A 15,366-nucleotide genomic window follows, 5' to 3' on the forward strand; every position below is an offset into this window, starting at 1 on the left:
GGAGGAAAATCAATTCACGACTGGCAGAGATAAGCTGCATTGTATGGCCCAACACAAAAGTGTCCCCCCATTTACACATATCCACTAATCTCCTCAAAGCTGCCTGCCTTTCACTTGAAAAAGAGGGAGAAGGCTAGGAAATGCATATTATATTAATTCCAGAAATACATTGTATGGCTCTCCTGTGGCTTTCATTATCAGGGCCTTGGGAAGACTGCATGACAACAACCTAGATATTTACAAATGAATATCTGTTTCTGAACCTGCCAAGGCTTTAACGCTGCTGTCAACTCACCAACCTGATTTGGTTTACCTACTGAACAAATGTAACGCCTCATTGGACTGTGAAGAATATTGTTGGCCTTATCAACCATTTCACGAAATGCTGTTATTGAATGAGGCATTTTCGATAGACTTTCCCTTTTTCGGCTGAATAAACAGAGACCACAAAGGTTAACTAGTTTATATGTCTGTTTGATGGATAGGAGTGAGGATGGTCTCAAGTTGAGTTGAGTTTTTGTTGTGTGACACTGTGAAGCGATATGATTGGGGGAAGTTAATTCAGTGACCCCACCCAGGGAGCTGCAGTTACCTCAATTATGGACTGGTGCCTGCAGAACCAACTGGACCCTATAGAGATGTAAGAACATTTGGAGCCACGTGTCAACAGGTTCAGTGGGCTTTAGTTCAGCCTTTCAGCACCCACACTGTTGCATTCCCTGCTTGACTTGCTCCCAGATATTTCGCAGAGCAGCTGCACAAAGATTCAAGACTTCACACGTGTGCACACGCGTGCACACACACACACACACAGGCATGTGAGCGTACACACACACACACACACGTTTTATTCTTCTTTCCTCGTGGGGACCCAAAATGTATTTCCATTCAAAATCCTATTTTCCCTAATCCCTAACCCTAATCATAACCCTTACCATAATCCTAACCCAAACCCTAAACCTAACTCCTAACCCTAAACCTAACCACTAACCCCTAACCCTAATCATAACCCTTACCATAATCCTAACCCTAATCATAACCCTTACCATAATCCTAACCCAAACCCTAAACCTAACCACTAACCCCTAACCCTAATCATAACCCTTACCATAATCCTAACCCAAACCCTAAACCTAACCACTAATCCCTAACCCTAATCATAACCCTTACCATAATCCTAACCCAAACCCTAAACCTAACCACTAATCCCTAACCCTAATCATAACCCTTACCATAATCCTAACCCAAACCCTAAACCTAACCACTAATCCCTAACCCTAATCATAACCCTTACCATAATCCTAACCCAAACCCTAAACCTAACCACTAACCCCTAACCCTAATCATAACCCTTACCATAATCCTAACCCAAACCCTAAACCTAACCACTAACCCCTAACCCTAATCATAACCCTTACCATAATCCTAACCCAAACCCTAAACCTAACCACTAACCCCTAACCCTAATCATAACCCTTACCATAATCCTAACCCAAACCCTAAACCTAACCACTAACCCCTAACCCTAATCATAACCCTTACCATAATCCTAACCCAAACCCTAAACCTAACCACTAACCCCTAACCCTAATCATAACCCTTACCATAATCCTAACCCAAACCCTAAACCTAACCACTAACCCCTAACCCTAATCATAACCCTTACCATAATCCTAACCCAAACCCTAAACCTAACTCCTAACCCTAAACCTAACCACTAATCCCTAACCCTAATCATAACCCTTACCATAATCCTAACCCAAACCCTAAACCTAACTCCTAACCCTAAACCTAACCACTAACCCCTAACCCTAATTCGTACCCTACACCTAACCCCTAAACTTACAATAGCCTTTGTCCACATGGGGACATGGAAAATGTCCCAACAAATTTTCCTTGTTTTACTATTGTCGTAGGGAGCTTGGGAGATTTTAGGTCCCCACAAGGAGAGAAGAACCAACACACACACACACACATACACACAAATAGTCACACACATTCAAACACAGTCAAACATACCACAGCGTGTTCAAAGGCACTTGCATCGCAGTGCTAAATGCGTCACTACATTCCCGGGTTCGATCCCAGGCTGTGTCGCAGCCGACCGTGAGGCGGCGCACAATTGGCCCACCGTCGTCCGATTAGGGGAGGGTTTGGCCTGCTAGGCAGGATGTCCTTGTCTCATCGCACTCTAGCGACTCCTTGTGGCGGGCTAGTGCGGGTTAACTGCCTTGCTCAGGGGAACAGTGGGTTAACTGCCTTGCTCAGGGGAACAGTGGGTTAACTGCCTTGCTCAGGGGAACAGTGGGTTAACTGCCTTGCTCAAGGGAACAGTGGGTTAACTGCCTTGCTCAGGGGAACAGTGGGTTAACTGCCTTGCTCAGGGGAACAGTGGGTTAACTGCCTTGCTCAGGGGAACAGTGGGTTAACTGCCTTGCTCAGGGGCAGAACAACAGATTTTTGCCTTGTCAGCTCGGGGATTCGATCCAGCAACCTTTCGGTTACTGGCCCAATGCTCCTACCCACTAGGCAACATGGATGGATAAAGGTTAGGTATGGCTGGATAAGGGTGAGCTGTGGATGGATAAAGGTTAGGTATGGCTGGATAAAGATGAGCTCTGGATGGATAAAGGTTAGGTATGGCTGGATAAATGTGAGCTGTGGATGGATAAAGATGAGCTGTGGATGGATAAAGGTTAGGTATGGCTGGATAAAGGTGAGCTGTGGATGGATAAAGATGAGCTGTGGATGGATAAAGGTTAGGTATGGATGGATAAAGGTGAGCTGTGGATGGATAAAGGTTAGGTATGGATGGATAAAGATGAGCTGTGGATGGATAAAGGTTAGGTATGGATGGATAAAGGTGAGCTTTGGATGGATAAAAGGTTAGGTATGGATGGATAAAGGTGAGCTGTGGATGGATAAAGGTTAGGTATGGATGGATAAAGATGAGCTGTGGATGGATAAAGGTTAGGTATGGATGGATAAAGATGAGCTGTGGATGGATAAAGGTTAGGTATGGATGGATAAAGGTGAGCTATGGATGGATAAAGATGAGCTGTGGATGGATAAAGGTGAGCTGTGGATGGATAAAGGTGAGCTGTGGATGGATAAAGGTTAGGTATGGATGGATAAAGGTGAGCTGTGGATGGATAAAGGTTAGGTATGGCTGGATAAAGGTGAGCTGTGGATGGATAAAGATGAGCTGTGGATGGATAAAGGTGAGCTGTGGATGGATAAAGGTTAGGTATGGATGGATAAAGATGAGCTGTGGATGGATAAAGGTTAGGTATGGATGGATAAAGGTGAGCTGTGGATGGATAAAAGGTTAGGTATGGATGGATAAAGATGAGCTGTGGATGGATAAAGGTTAGGTATGGATGGATAAAGGTGAGCTATGGATGGATAAAGATGAGCTGTGGATGGATAAAGGTGAGCTGTGGATGGATAAAGGTGAGCTGTGGATGGATAAAGGTTAGGTATGGCTGGATAAAGGTGAGCTGTGGATGGATAAAGATGAGCTGTGGATGGATAAAGGTTAGGTATGGATGGATAAAGGTGAGCTGTGGATGGATAAAGGTTAGGTATGGATGGATAAAGGTGAGCTGTGGATGGATAAAGATGAGCTGTGGATGGATAAAGGTTAGGTATGGATGGATAAAGGTGAGCTGTGGATGGATAAAGGTTAGGTATGGATGGATAAAGGTGAGCTTTGGATGGATAAAAGGTTAGGTATGGATGGATAAAGGTGAGCTGTGGATGGATAAAGGTTAGGTATGGATGGATAAAGATGAGCTGTGGATGGATAAAGGTTAGGTATGGATGGATAAAGATGAGCTGTGGATGGATAAAGGTTAGGTATGGATGGATAAAGGTGAGCTATGGATGGATAAAGATGAGCTGTGGATGGATAAAGGTGAGCTGTGGATGGATAAAGGTGAGCTGTGGATGGATAAAGGTTAGGTATGGATGGATAAAGGTGAGCTGTGGATGGATAAAGGTTAGGTATGGCTGGATAAAGGTGAGCTGTGGATGGATAAAGATGAGCTGTGGATGGATAAAGGTGAGCTGTGGATGGATAAAGGTTAGGTATGGATGGATAAAGATGAGCTGTGGATGGATAAAGGTTAGGTATGGATGGATAAAGGTGAGCTGTGGATGGATAAAAGGTTAGGTATGGATGGATAAAGATGAGCTGTGGATGGATAAAGGTTAGGTATGGATGGATAAAGGTGAGCTATGGATGGATAAAGATGAGCTGTGGATGGATAAAGGTGAGCTGTGGATGGATAAAGGTGAGCTGTGGATGGATAAAGGTTAGGTATGGCTGGATAAAGGTGAGCTGTGGATGGATAAAGATGAGCTGTGGATGGATAAAGGTTAGGTATGGATGGATAAAGGTGAGCTGTGGATGGATAAAGGTTAGGTATGGCTGGATAAAGGTGAGCTGTGGATGGATAAAGATGAGCTGTGGATGGATAAAGGTTAGGTATGGATGGATAAAGATGAGCTGTGGATGGATAAAGGTTAGGTATGGATGGATAAAGGTGAGCTATGGATGGATAAAGATGAGCTGTGGATGGATAAAGGTGAGCTGTGGATGGATAAAGGTGAGCTGTGGATGGATAAAGGTTAGGTATGGCTGGATAAAGGTGAGCTGTGGATGGATAAAGATGAGCTGTGGATGGATAAAGGTTAGGTATGGATGGATAAAGGTGAGCTGTGGATGGATAAAGGTTAGGTATGGATGGATAAAGGTGAGCTGTGGATGGATAAAGGTGAGCTGTGGATGGATAAACGTGCCACATCTGATACTGCCATAAAGACTTAACGGTTCAACAGGAACCTACAGGTTCTACTGTATCTCCATCTTGGTGCTCATACTGTAGCTGCTCTCTCTCTCTTTGAATCTGCTGAGAGTCATCTTAATGTGGTTTGAAATAAGTTATATTTTTAAAGCTGAATTCAGGGCCTCGCTTGCTTTTAGTCTGCCCTCATTCCTGCATTGCCTCCTTAAGAACACCCATAAGTGTTCTGGCCGTGCATCAATGTGGCTGATCAGCGATATTCTCTCAGGGTTGCTGCTGGCTTAGTGCTCTGAGTATTGCTGCTAATTAAAACACAGGCAGTAAAACCACACCCCCTCCTTCACTTGACAGACACACAGCAGCAGCAACACACTCTCTCTCTCTCTCTCTCTCTCTCTCTCTCTCTCTCTCTCTCTCTCTCTCTCTCTCTCTGCAAAAAGCCAGATTAACTCAAAGCCTAGTCTGTCAAAAAAGCCACTATGTTTCCCTGACTCCCTCACAACTATGGAATGTTGTGACTAGTGGCTAGGCTGGTGGCTAATGGGTTGTTACACAGAGCAGATTAAATGTTTTTCGTTGTACAGTATAGTGTATAGTATAGCATTATGGTTTCCACTGCACTGTGCCAGCCAGCCATGCCAGCCATGAACTCAGTTTATACTGATGAGCCAAGTCATAAACCACAATAAGTGGAATGAGTGCCACTGTCTTTATTAATAGGGCCCTATGAAGGCTTGTCATGCTCTGAATGATGTTGGGCTTTATGCACCATCAGTACAGTATGATGATTGACTCATGGTTTATATGTGTGTGTTTCCTGCAGTACTGGTATGATGGGGACGAGACGGGAGACCTGCCTGTTGACTTCTCTATCGTCTGGGACGGAGACTTCTTCATCGACAAGCCTTCCACCATGAAAGGTATGTTGTTTTATCATTTTCAGAATTAAACGTTCTTCATAATAGTGTTGCAGCTAAGTAGTGTAAAGGACAAGTCGAAGACGTAACTGGCACACAGCAGGGAAACAGCAGACACACTGGTCAAATATGTGGTCATACCTTGCTGAGCCCTCTAGTGGCACTCTATGGGGATTGGGGCTATGGCTACCACAATAAATCATATTCAGTGGGATAATTCAGTCGCAAATGTGGATTAAGCCTTGGCAGTTTTTTATTTTATTATTGTCTTCAAAACTGTTAAATTGACAAAGATTTTTGTAGATGAGTAAGATGTAAAAAATACAGAATTAAATGTGCAGTCCCATGTTTTGTATGAACACACCTTGTATAACTGCAAGTCGGGGACACATAGTGGTTGTCAATACTTCCCTCAAAGGAGCTTTATCTCACTGGTTTCATCGGGCCACTCTGAAAGAGACTCATAGCTCTCCACAATCAGACTGCAGATACCATCTCTCCACTGGGCGATTGGCCCTGCGCGAAGACGAGCTGAGAGGAGAGAGCTAGTCATGTAGCTAGCTGCACAGTATTTGATTATGTTCTCCTCCTGAACTGGTCAATAACTCTGTGTACCATCTTCACCTTCAAACCTGTTTTTATCGAGGCGGCTGCGTAGGAGCGAGGACGAGGCTGAGCAAGGGGATAAAGGGAGATTAGCAGCTCAGGACGTGTGCTGTCACATACAGACAGCACAGTGCCGCGCACCTCACCACTCACCTTTCTGTCTCAGACTCCATCTTAGACGAGTGTTAACCCTCTCTGTCTGTCTGTCTGTCTGTCTGTCTGTGCTCAGCCCTGCTGTATAAGTGTGAGGCCCAGAGGGACAGCTGTGGCTTGTGTCTGAAGGCCAGCACAGCGTTTGAGTGTGGCTGGTGCCTGGACAACAAGAAGTGTCTCCTGAAGCAGCACTGCCAGACACCGGAGCAGAACTGGATGCACCCCGGCAGGCACAACGTCCGCTGCAGCCACCCCCGCATCACCATGGTAAGGCTGGAGCACAGAGATATACTGTGTATAATACTGTATGGGTGTGTTTAATTCTAGAGCCTCAGAACCCAGGCCTTCTGCTGTGTGCGAGCATGCTGACAGGGAGATTGCTTCTCCGTGACCTTGACCCTGTTTCCATGGACAGATCCGCCCGTTGACGGGGCCCAAAGAGGGGGGCACGCGAGTGACGATCGAGGGGGAGAACCTTGGGCTGCAGGTGCGGGAGATCGCCCACGTCCAGGTGGCTGGGGTTCGCTGTAACCCTGTGCCCTCCGAGTACATCAGCGCTGAGAGGTGAGTGTGGTGACTTTGTCAATAGGGTTTCACTTGAATGGTATGCAAGTAAATTAGTGATACTTGGTCATATGTCTTCTAACTTTATTTCCTTTTAACATTAGGCAACATAAGCAGTGGGCCTTTGACTGACAGCTGAGTGTATTCTGTCCCTCAGGATTGTGTGTGACATGGCCGAGGCGCTACTGCCCCACTCTCCAGGTGGCCCAGTGGAGCTGTGTATCGGGGTGTGCAGTGCAGAGTACCGCACTCAGTCATCCCAGACCTACTCCTTTGTGGTGCGTATGACCCCACATGACCCCATCTCTTCCCAGAAAGATGACTGTGAAGAAAGTGTCTGGCCGTTTCCGGAGGCGAAGGAAGGATACCCGATCAATTGCAGTGGTTCTTCCCCGGCAACTAACTAGTCTTATGCTGCAATACAGAGATGGTGAACGTGTTGTGAAAGAAAGTGTGGCCGATGTTACATGTCAGAGATTACAAAAAAAAACGGAAACTGTAATGTTACAGTTACCGGCAAAAAAAATATTGTAATCAGATTACAGATACTTTTGAAAAATTTGATGATTACTTTGAGGATTACTTTTAAATTCAGAAAGGATGTTTGCAAAAAAAAAAGGTTGTTTTCTCAATCAAATTCAAATCAGCATTGAAAAAAGGCGCAAGTTTAAGTTTGTTCCACCTGAGCGTGTCTGACCTCAAGTCAGAGACCACTATGATGACACACCAAATGTGTTTGATGGATCGCGGGAATAGAGCAAGAATAAGCTTTTGTAGACTACAGTCCAAGCTATGTCTTCCAATGGTGCAACTGCTGTCAGCGTCTGAAGATTATCCAACTTGAATAAACGCTTGGAGGTAAGGATGAGAGCAATGGTGCATTCTACAGCGATATTGATATCACTTATTATTGATATCTACATAGCACATTGATGTGAATCACACTGCTGCTCTCTCATTGAGCTATTTGTGCCTTATGGATTCTGGTTGTTGTGGATGGCTGTTCAGAAATCTAAATGTGTATTTGAACCCAATAATGGTTGAATTGAAGAAGTTTAAGCTGCCTATCAATCATTGTTTTTGAAACCAGTGGACAGCCAGTGAAAATGTGCTCTTGCAACAGCTGCCAGTAGGCTAGTGACTCAGCCCCTGTAATAGGGTTAGAGACAGAGAATCCCAGTGGAAAGAGGGGAACCGGCCAGGCAGAGACAGCAAGTGTGGTTCATCGCTCCAGAGACTTTCCTTTTACCTTCACACTCCTGGGCCAGACTACAATCAATCATAGGACCTACTGAAGAGATGAGTCTTCAATAAAGACTTAAAGGTTGAGACCGAGTCTGCGTCTCTGACATGGGTAGGCAGACCATTCCATAAAAATGGAGCTCTATAGGAGAAAGCCCTGCCTCCAGCTGTTTGCTTAGAAATTCTAGGGACAATTAGGAGGCCTGCGTCTTGTGACCGTAGCATACATGTAGGTATATACGGCAGGACCAAATCGTAAAGATGGGAGGAGCAAGCCCATGTAATGCTTTGGGGCAATCTTAAAGGGGCAATCTGTAGTTGCTACATCCATTTTTGAACTTATAAATTAAATATATTGATGTAAATATATAATTTAATCATATTATTATTATGTAGTAGAAAGCAATGGGTTAGAAGAAGCCTACATAACCAACCCAACAAAGTAAAATGTAACATCCATATATATGGCCAGCTATGTAAACTTTAACATTGATTTATCCTGCAATAGATGTTGTTCAATTGATAACATATTCTTCTTCTTATGCCTCTCAAGGGGAAAGTAATCTAAAAGTAACTGAATGTAATCAGATTACACTACTGAGTTTGGGTTCTCCAAAAGTACATTACTGATTACGATTTTGAACAGGTAACTAGTAACTAACGGATTACATTTAGAAAGTAACCTACCCAACCCTGCCAATGTGACATACAGTAATTACCCAGCTATCCCAACAGAGCATTAAGCAGCGGTGAAACAGGAATGTGGCGTTAGTTTATAATCTCCTCAGCCTGCAAGGTGGGCAGCTGACTGAAATGAATGGGCTTGACTGCTACCCTTAAAAAAGCAATCAATAGCAGTCCTGCAGTTCTATTCCACCAGAACCCAAACGCAGCTCCCAGCCAAATGAATACATGTGAATGGAGCAATTACGTATGTAGCTAATTACAGAAAAAAGTAACATTCTCACTCATGTCACTGTCACTGTGCTGTTGAAAACACTTACTGTAGTGCAGTGTGTTGCAGCAATTACCAGAAATATAATGGGAATCGGTTTGTTGTACTGTAGCTTTTCACAAAAACTGTATAATTGTTTTGTGTGCTGGGTGTTAACAGTGAGTTTCCTTCCTCTCTCAGACCCCCAGCTTCAACCGTGTGCGCCCGGAGAAGGGCCCCGTGTCTGGGGGGACCAGGCTGACAATATCAGGCCGTCATCTGGACGCTGGGAGCACTGTCACTGTATTCATCGCCCAGGAGGAGTGTCTGTTTGTTAAGTGAGTAGTCAGTCAGCTTGACCCCACCTCAGGGGAATGGACTGTGGTAGTATAGTAGTGCAGTGTTGTCTGTGCAGTACACTCAGAACTGAACATACTGGACACACTCTGTCTGTGACAGTGACAGTGTGACAGCATGACATTGTCTTGAGTGTCATTTCAGACAGTGAATTCATTCTATGAGATACTACTATATGACATTCTCTGCCTAACCCACACAGGAGGACCAAAAGGGACATTGTGTGTGTGACACCGTCGTCACTGTCTGGCTCAGGCCCCGCGTCACTCAAGCTGTTAATTGACAAAGCTGAAGTCACCAGCAGTGACACACGCTACATCTACACAGAGGACCCCACCATCTCCAGCATCGAGCCCAGCTGGAGTATAGTGAAGTGAGTGGTGGTGATCCCAGCCTGGCTCCTCTCCTCTCTTCTCCTCTACTCTCCTTTCCTCTCCTCTCCCAGCCAACGGGCTGGAGCCTCTCAGAGCATAACCAGGGTCCTGGGAGAGTCCTGAAGAGAAACTCAGCCCAACCATCTATTACTGCCAGTAATGACCCAGGAACACACAGAGATTACAACATGATCCCCAAAGCCACACACAGACGCCCACACAGTCCCATTGTAGCCATTTCACCATGACACTTAAAGCACAATAGACAGTATGGGGGATGATGTATCTAATGTATATAAAATCCGAATTCATGGGACCTTTGAGGGGACTGCTTCCCTTTCCTCTGAATCCCAACAGTACTGTAAGATAAATCATACAAACAAACATGCTGAAGCAAAATAGCACCTCTGCTACACGGAAGTTCTTATTTCATTCCTTTTTCTCTCTCTGCCCATATCACCAGTATGCAATAACTAGCAGGTCTTTAGCATAGCTTGATAGCTCTTAACCACCATGCTTCTGTTTGTGTTTCAGTGGTAGCACCTTGATCACCGTCACAGGTACCAACCTGCTCACCATCCAGGAACCCAAAGTCCGTGCCAAGTATGGAGGAATAGAGACTACTAATGCAAGTGTTCCAAATATAATACATTCCATGTTTGCACAGCATCGCTTTGATTATTACAGTTGGTTAACGTGTATAATAGCTACAGAAATTGAAAAAACGTTTGGTGTTTACACGTATATTTGTTTGATTTACAACTGCACAGGACCAAGAAGAAACTAATCAAAACTGAAATGGAGATTTTTCACTTTGAACTAAAAAGAATGGCCTGGACTAAATTATTCAACATTTAAATTAATTTGGTTGGAGACAATTATTCTTGTTTACTGTGTAATTTATCTCAACTGTGGTAAGTTGCAGGTGTCTACATGGTAAAAAATAGCTAATCAACCAGTTTTGAAATGGAAAATCTTAACATTCTGCTCCATTGCACTCCATTGTAAAGTGCAAGGGTGCCAATATATTTGACCACATCTGTAGCAGCAAGGACTTATGCAATAAGCTTTTGCTACTGAGCCCATGGAATTCTAGTGAAACATCAGTGTTGTGGTTTTACACAGTAATCTATGGGCTCGATTTTTGTCTGGCGCTAAGGCTGCGCAAATGTCAACACACTTTAGTTGGAAATGTCCATATGTGAAAAAGTACCCCTTGTGCCAGGTTCTGCAATTTACCCGTCTAACATCAGATTACTTGCGCTGAGGTGGGAGGATGGCAATATTTGAGGTGTATCCTTAAAAACAAGTGGAAAATGGCTATTTCATTCAGTGCAAATACGGAGATTTGAAGGCCCAAAGCAGCTGTTTGTCGCTGTCTTTTCAAACAGCTCTTATACTAAAAGGGCACTCTCATAATTTTCACAATTTCACAGTATTATTCCAACCTCATAATCAAATGGATTTATATCAATGAAATGGATTTATAAAGCCCTTCTTACATCAGCTTATGTCACAAAGTGCTGTACAGAAACCCAGCCTAAAACCCCAAGCAAGCAATGTAAGTATAAAAGCACGGTGGCTAGGAAAACTCCCTAGATGAGGCCGGAACCTAGGAAGAAACCTAGAGAGGAACCAGGCTATGAGGGGTGGCCAGTCCTCTTCTGGCTGTGCCGGGTGGAGATTATAACAGAATATGGCCAAGATGTTCAAATGTTCATAGATGACCAGCAGGGTCAAATAATAATAACCACAGATGGTTGTAGAGGATGCAACAGGTCAGCACCTCAGGAGTAAATGTCAGTTGGCTTTTCAAGGACGATCATTCAGAGTATCTCTACCGCTCCTACTGTCTCTAGAGAGTTGAAAACAGCAGGTCTGGGACAAGGTAGCACGTCCGGTGAACAGGTCAGTGTTCCATAGCCGCAGGCAGAACAGTTGAAACTGGAGCAGCAGCACGGCCAGGTGGACTGGGGACAGCAAGGAGTCATCAGGCCAGGTAGTCCTGGGGCATGGTCCTCCTCTGAGAGAGAGAGAGAGAGAGAGAGAGAGAGAGAGAGAGAGAGAGAGAGAGAGAGAGAGAGAGAGAGAGAGAGAATTAGAGAGAGTATACTTAAATTTGCACAGGACACCAGATAAGACAGGAGAAATACTCCAGATTTAACAGACTGACCCTAGCCCCCGACACATAAACTATTGCAGCATAGATACTGGAAGCTGAGACAGGAGGGGTCGGGAGACACTGTGGCCCCATCTGACGATACCCCCGGACAGGGCCAAACAAGCAGGATGTAACCCCACCCACTTTGCCAAAGCACAGCCCTCACACCACTAGAGGGATATCTTCAACCACCAGCTTACTATCCTGAGACATGGCCGAGTATAACCCACGAAGATCTCCCCCATGGCACGATCCCAAGGGGGGGGGGGTGCCAACCCGGACAGGAAGACCACGTCAGTGACTCAACACACTCAAGTGGCGCACCCCTCCTAGGGACGGCAAGAAAGAGCACCAGTAATAGGTAGGAGCAAGATAGATAGGTAGGAGCAAGCCCATGAAATGCTTTTTAGGTTAGCAATAAAACCTTGAAATCAGCCATAGCCTTAACAGGAATGCAGCGTAGAGAGGCTAGCACTGGAGTAATATTATCAATTTTTTTTGTCAAGGTTCTAGCAGCCGTGTTTAGCACTAACTGAAGTCTATTTAGTGCTTTATCCTGGTAGCTGGAAAGTAGAGCATTGCAGTAGTCTAACCTAGAAGTGACAAAAGCATGGATTACATTTTTTGCATCATTTTTGGACAGAAAGTTTCTGATTTTTGCAAAGTTACGTAGATGGAAAAAAGCTGTATGTATCATAGTATGTAAATATATATAAAACACTCCACTGGGACTTCAAGACTCACCAAAAGCAGGTCTTAGCAGTAACGTTGTTGGTTATTGCATGAATTTGGACAGTGGAACCGTAGCCTATCCAGCCGTGACTCATAGTGCCCATATGCACATGGAACAGAGAGATGTGCTTTTTGTGCCTGTGAACCTTGTATTTAGAAACACTTTGTTTAATTTAATAAAAACCCAAGATAAGCCTGACCTCCCCTCAATGAAGGCTGTTTTTTTGTCCTGCCAATGCATTCACAAAGTAGCCAAGTCTATCAAGAAAGGGTTTGGCTCGTGAGACCGCTTTTAAATAAATCTTAATCACCAAAGCTTTATTAAAAGATTACGTTTGGGAGCCGCAAATATCTAGCTGACATCCCCATTTCGTATATGTATTGTAGGCCTACATTGTTTCAGCCAGCTACTGTTATTATTTGTGATGTGCGTAAAACCCCCTCCAGTTAGGCTACATGTCCATATGCCCATCATGGAACGAGAGATGAGATGATGTTGATGACCCTCGTATTTAGAAACGTTTATGTTATTTCCTGTAAGAATAGCTTGTTTTCCGTTTCATTTTATTGAAAAACAAGCCCTCGGGAGCAGGGTTTAGGTCAATTCCATTTCAATTTCAGTCAATTCAGGTAGTACACTGGAATTCCAATTCCAATTCTCTTCCATGCTTTTCAATGAGGAAGATTTGGAATCGGAATTGGAATTGGGTTTACTTTCTGAATTGGTTGGAATTTAAATGGTAATGACCCCAACCCTGCTCAGTGAGCTACCCTTAAAGCTGGTTCCACAGCAATGCGTTGAGTGTCTTTCTTGTCCTGGCCATGCATTAGCAAAGTAGCCTATCCATAAAAGGTTTCCAAATGGTCTAATCGTGAGGCTTTTACAGTCATGCTTTTGCATTATTCACAATTCACATAGGCCTACCTGTATACTCCATTTCGCTTGTATCCATCCCCATTTCCAATAGTGCTCCTCTTGTCCGGTTACCAAAGACACGCTCCTACAAACAAAATGATTCAGTCTTACAACGCCACAACGGTGCATAGGCCTATATCTTGCTTATTGCGAATGTGACTCACACATGCAATAGGCTACATAACATTTTAAGGGGAGCCTAGTATTTTTTTATTTCAGGAGAATTGCGATACATCAAGACATGTATGGCCTATACTCATTGAAGCAATTACATCAATGTTGACTGCCAACTCTTCAAACATATTTGGCAAAAACCATTTGTATTATTTGTTACTGTAACCTATGCTATGTATTTAATAAACATATCAATATACAATGGACTAGGACGAGGATATTCCGGCCCCCAGACGAATTGCAGTTGATGACAAAGCAAAGACCGTCAATAACATACTGTAGGCTACACAACTTGAGAAAACCGCATGCAGTATTAAGCCATGGAAGCCGCTGATTGGCCAGTGAATGGTCAAGCCTTCCTCACACCTACAACTTATTTGTTAATCAAAACCCAGCCCTTTCACACCACCGCCACCTCTTGTGCCCATAATTCCCGCTGTGAAAATAGCAAAAAAATATTTCTGACACACCCCCAGACCTATAGCGCTACCGCCAGCGCTAAGATTTACCATTGCGATAGTTTTGGTAAGACAAGGCCCTTTGTCTCATACGTATTCCTGGTTTGACCCTTCATCTTCCTCTTTCTGTCTAGGTGTGCACTGTGGTTAATGATTCTGTGATGACCTGTCTGGCCCCGGGCATCATTTACACCAAGCACCAGGCGCCAGAGTCAGGCCTGCACCCCGACGAGTACGGTTTCATCCTGGATCACGTGGCCGCACTGCTCGTCCTCAATGGGACACCTTTCACCTACTACCCCAACCCCACCTTTGAAACACTAGGGAACTCTGGGATACTGGAGGTCAAGCCTGGCTCTCCCATTATCCTCAAAGTAAGTAGATTGTGTTCGTTTGATTTCATTTTCTGTTACTTTTGTCAGTTGAGAGAAAGGAGAAAAAAATCTCTAGAGATGAAGCGTCTTGGGTATTGGCCCAAAGCAAGAGAGGTCCTGTGAGACAGAACCAGTACAAAGACAACTTCCCTACATGTCTACTTACAAATCCCTGAGCTGAGGATGGACTTACAAGTCAGGATTGAAGACCCATAAAAACACTTTATTGTGTGTGTGCTTTAGTCTGATAAAGATATTATTGTCCCCAAAAAATGTCTTTTGAAAACTAACAACATGCTTCTTTTTAAAACAGGGAAAGAATCTGATTCCCCCTGCTCCGGGCAACACCCGCCTGAACTATAGTGTGATGATTGGTGAAACTCCCTGTCTGTTAACCGTCTCGGAGTCACAGCTGCTCTGTGATTCGCCAGACCTGACCGGGGAGCAGAGAGTCCTGGTAAGACCAGATGTCCCGCCCACCATTTACTGTAATTTGAGTATTTTATGTCAACAATAGCTTTTTGTGAAGTATCCTTTATTGACATTGTCAAAACTGCTCTGGCCATATCCCAGTGCTGTTATTTCCCTAAATATAT

The 15,366-nt window shown here is 44.2% G+C and overlaps 1 protein-coding gene across 1 annotated transcript in view; it reads left to right on the plus strand.

Annotated features, from left to right (window-relative positions):
• Nucleotides 1-15,366, plus strand: part of LOC109907012 (plexin A3) — a 125,147-nt gene that overhangs the window by 96,145 nt on the left and 13,636 nt on the right. The window contains exons 11-19 of the mRNA XM_020504815.2: nucleotides 5,632-5,728; nucleotides 6,561-6,751; nucleotides 6,900-7,048; nucleotides 7,206-7,326; nucleotides 9,426-9,562; nucleotides 9,784-9,954; nucleotides 10,490-10,583; nucleotides 14,531-14,770; nucleotides 15,084-15,227. Coding sequence (XP_020360404.2) covers nucleotides 5,632-5,728; nucleotides 6,561-6,751; nucleotides 6,900-7,048; nucleotides 7,206-7,326; nucleotides 9,426-9,562; nucleotides 9,784-9,954; nucleotides 10,490-10,583; nucleotides 14,531-14,770; nucleotides 15,084-15,227 — 1,344 coding nt within the window. The remainder of the gene's footprint in view (nucleotides 1-5,631; nucleotides 5,729-6,560; nucleotides 6,752-6,899; nucleotides 7,049-7,205; nucleotides 7,327-9,425; nucleotides 9,563-9,783; nucleotides 9,955-10,489; nucleotides 10,584-14,530; nucleotides 14,771-15,083; nucleotides 15,228-15,366) is intronic.

Source organism: Oncorhynchus kisutch, linkage group LG17 (assembly GCF_002021735.2).
Source record: "Oncorhynchus kisutch isolate 150728-3 linkage group LG17, Okis_V2, whole genome shotgun sequence".
NCBI classification, from domain to species: Eukaryota; Metazoa; Chordata; class Actinopteri; order Salmoniformes; family Salmonidae; genus Oncorhynchus; species Oncorhynchus kisutch.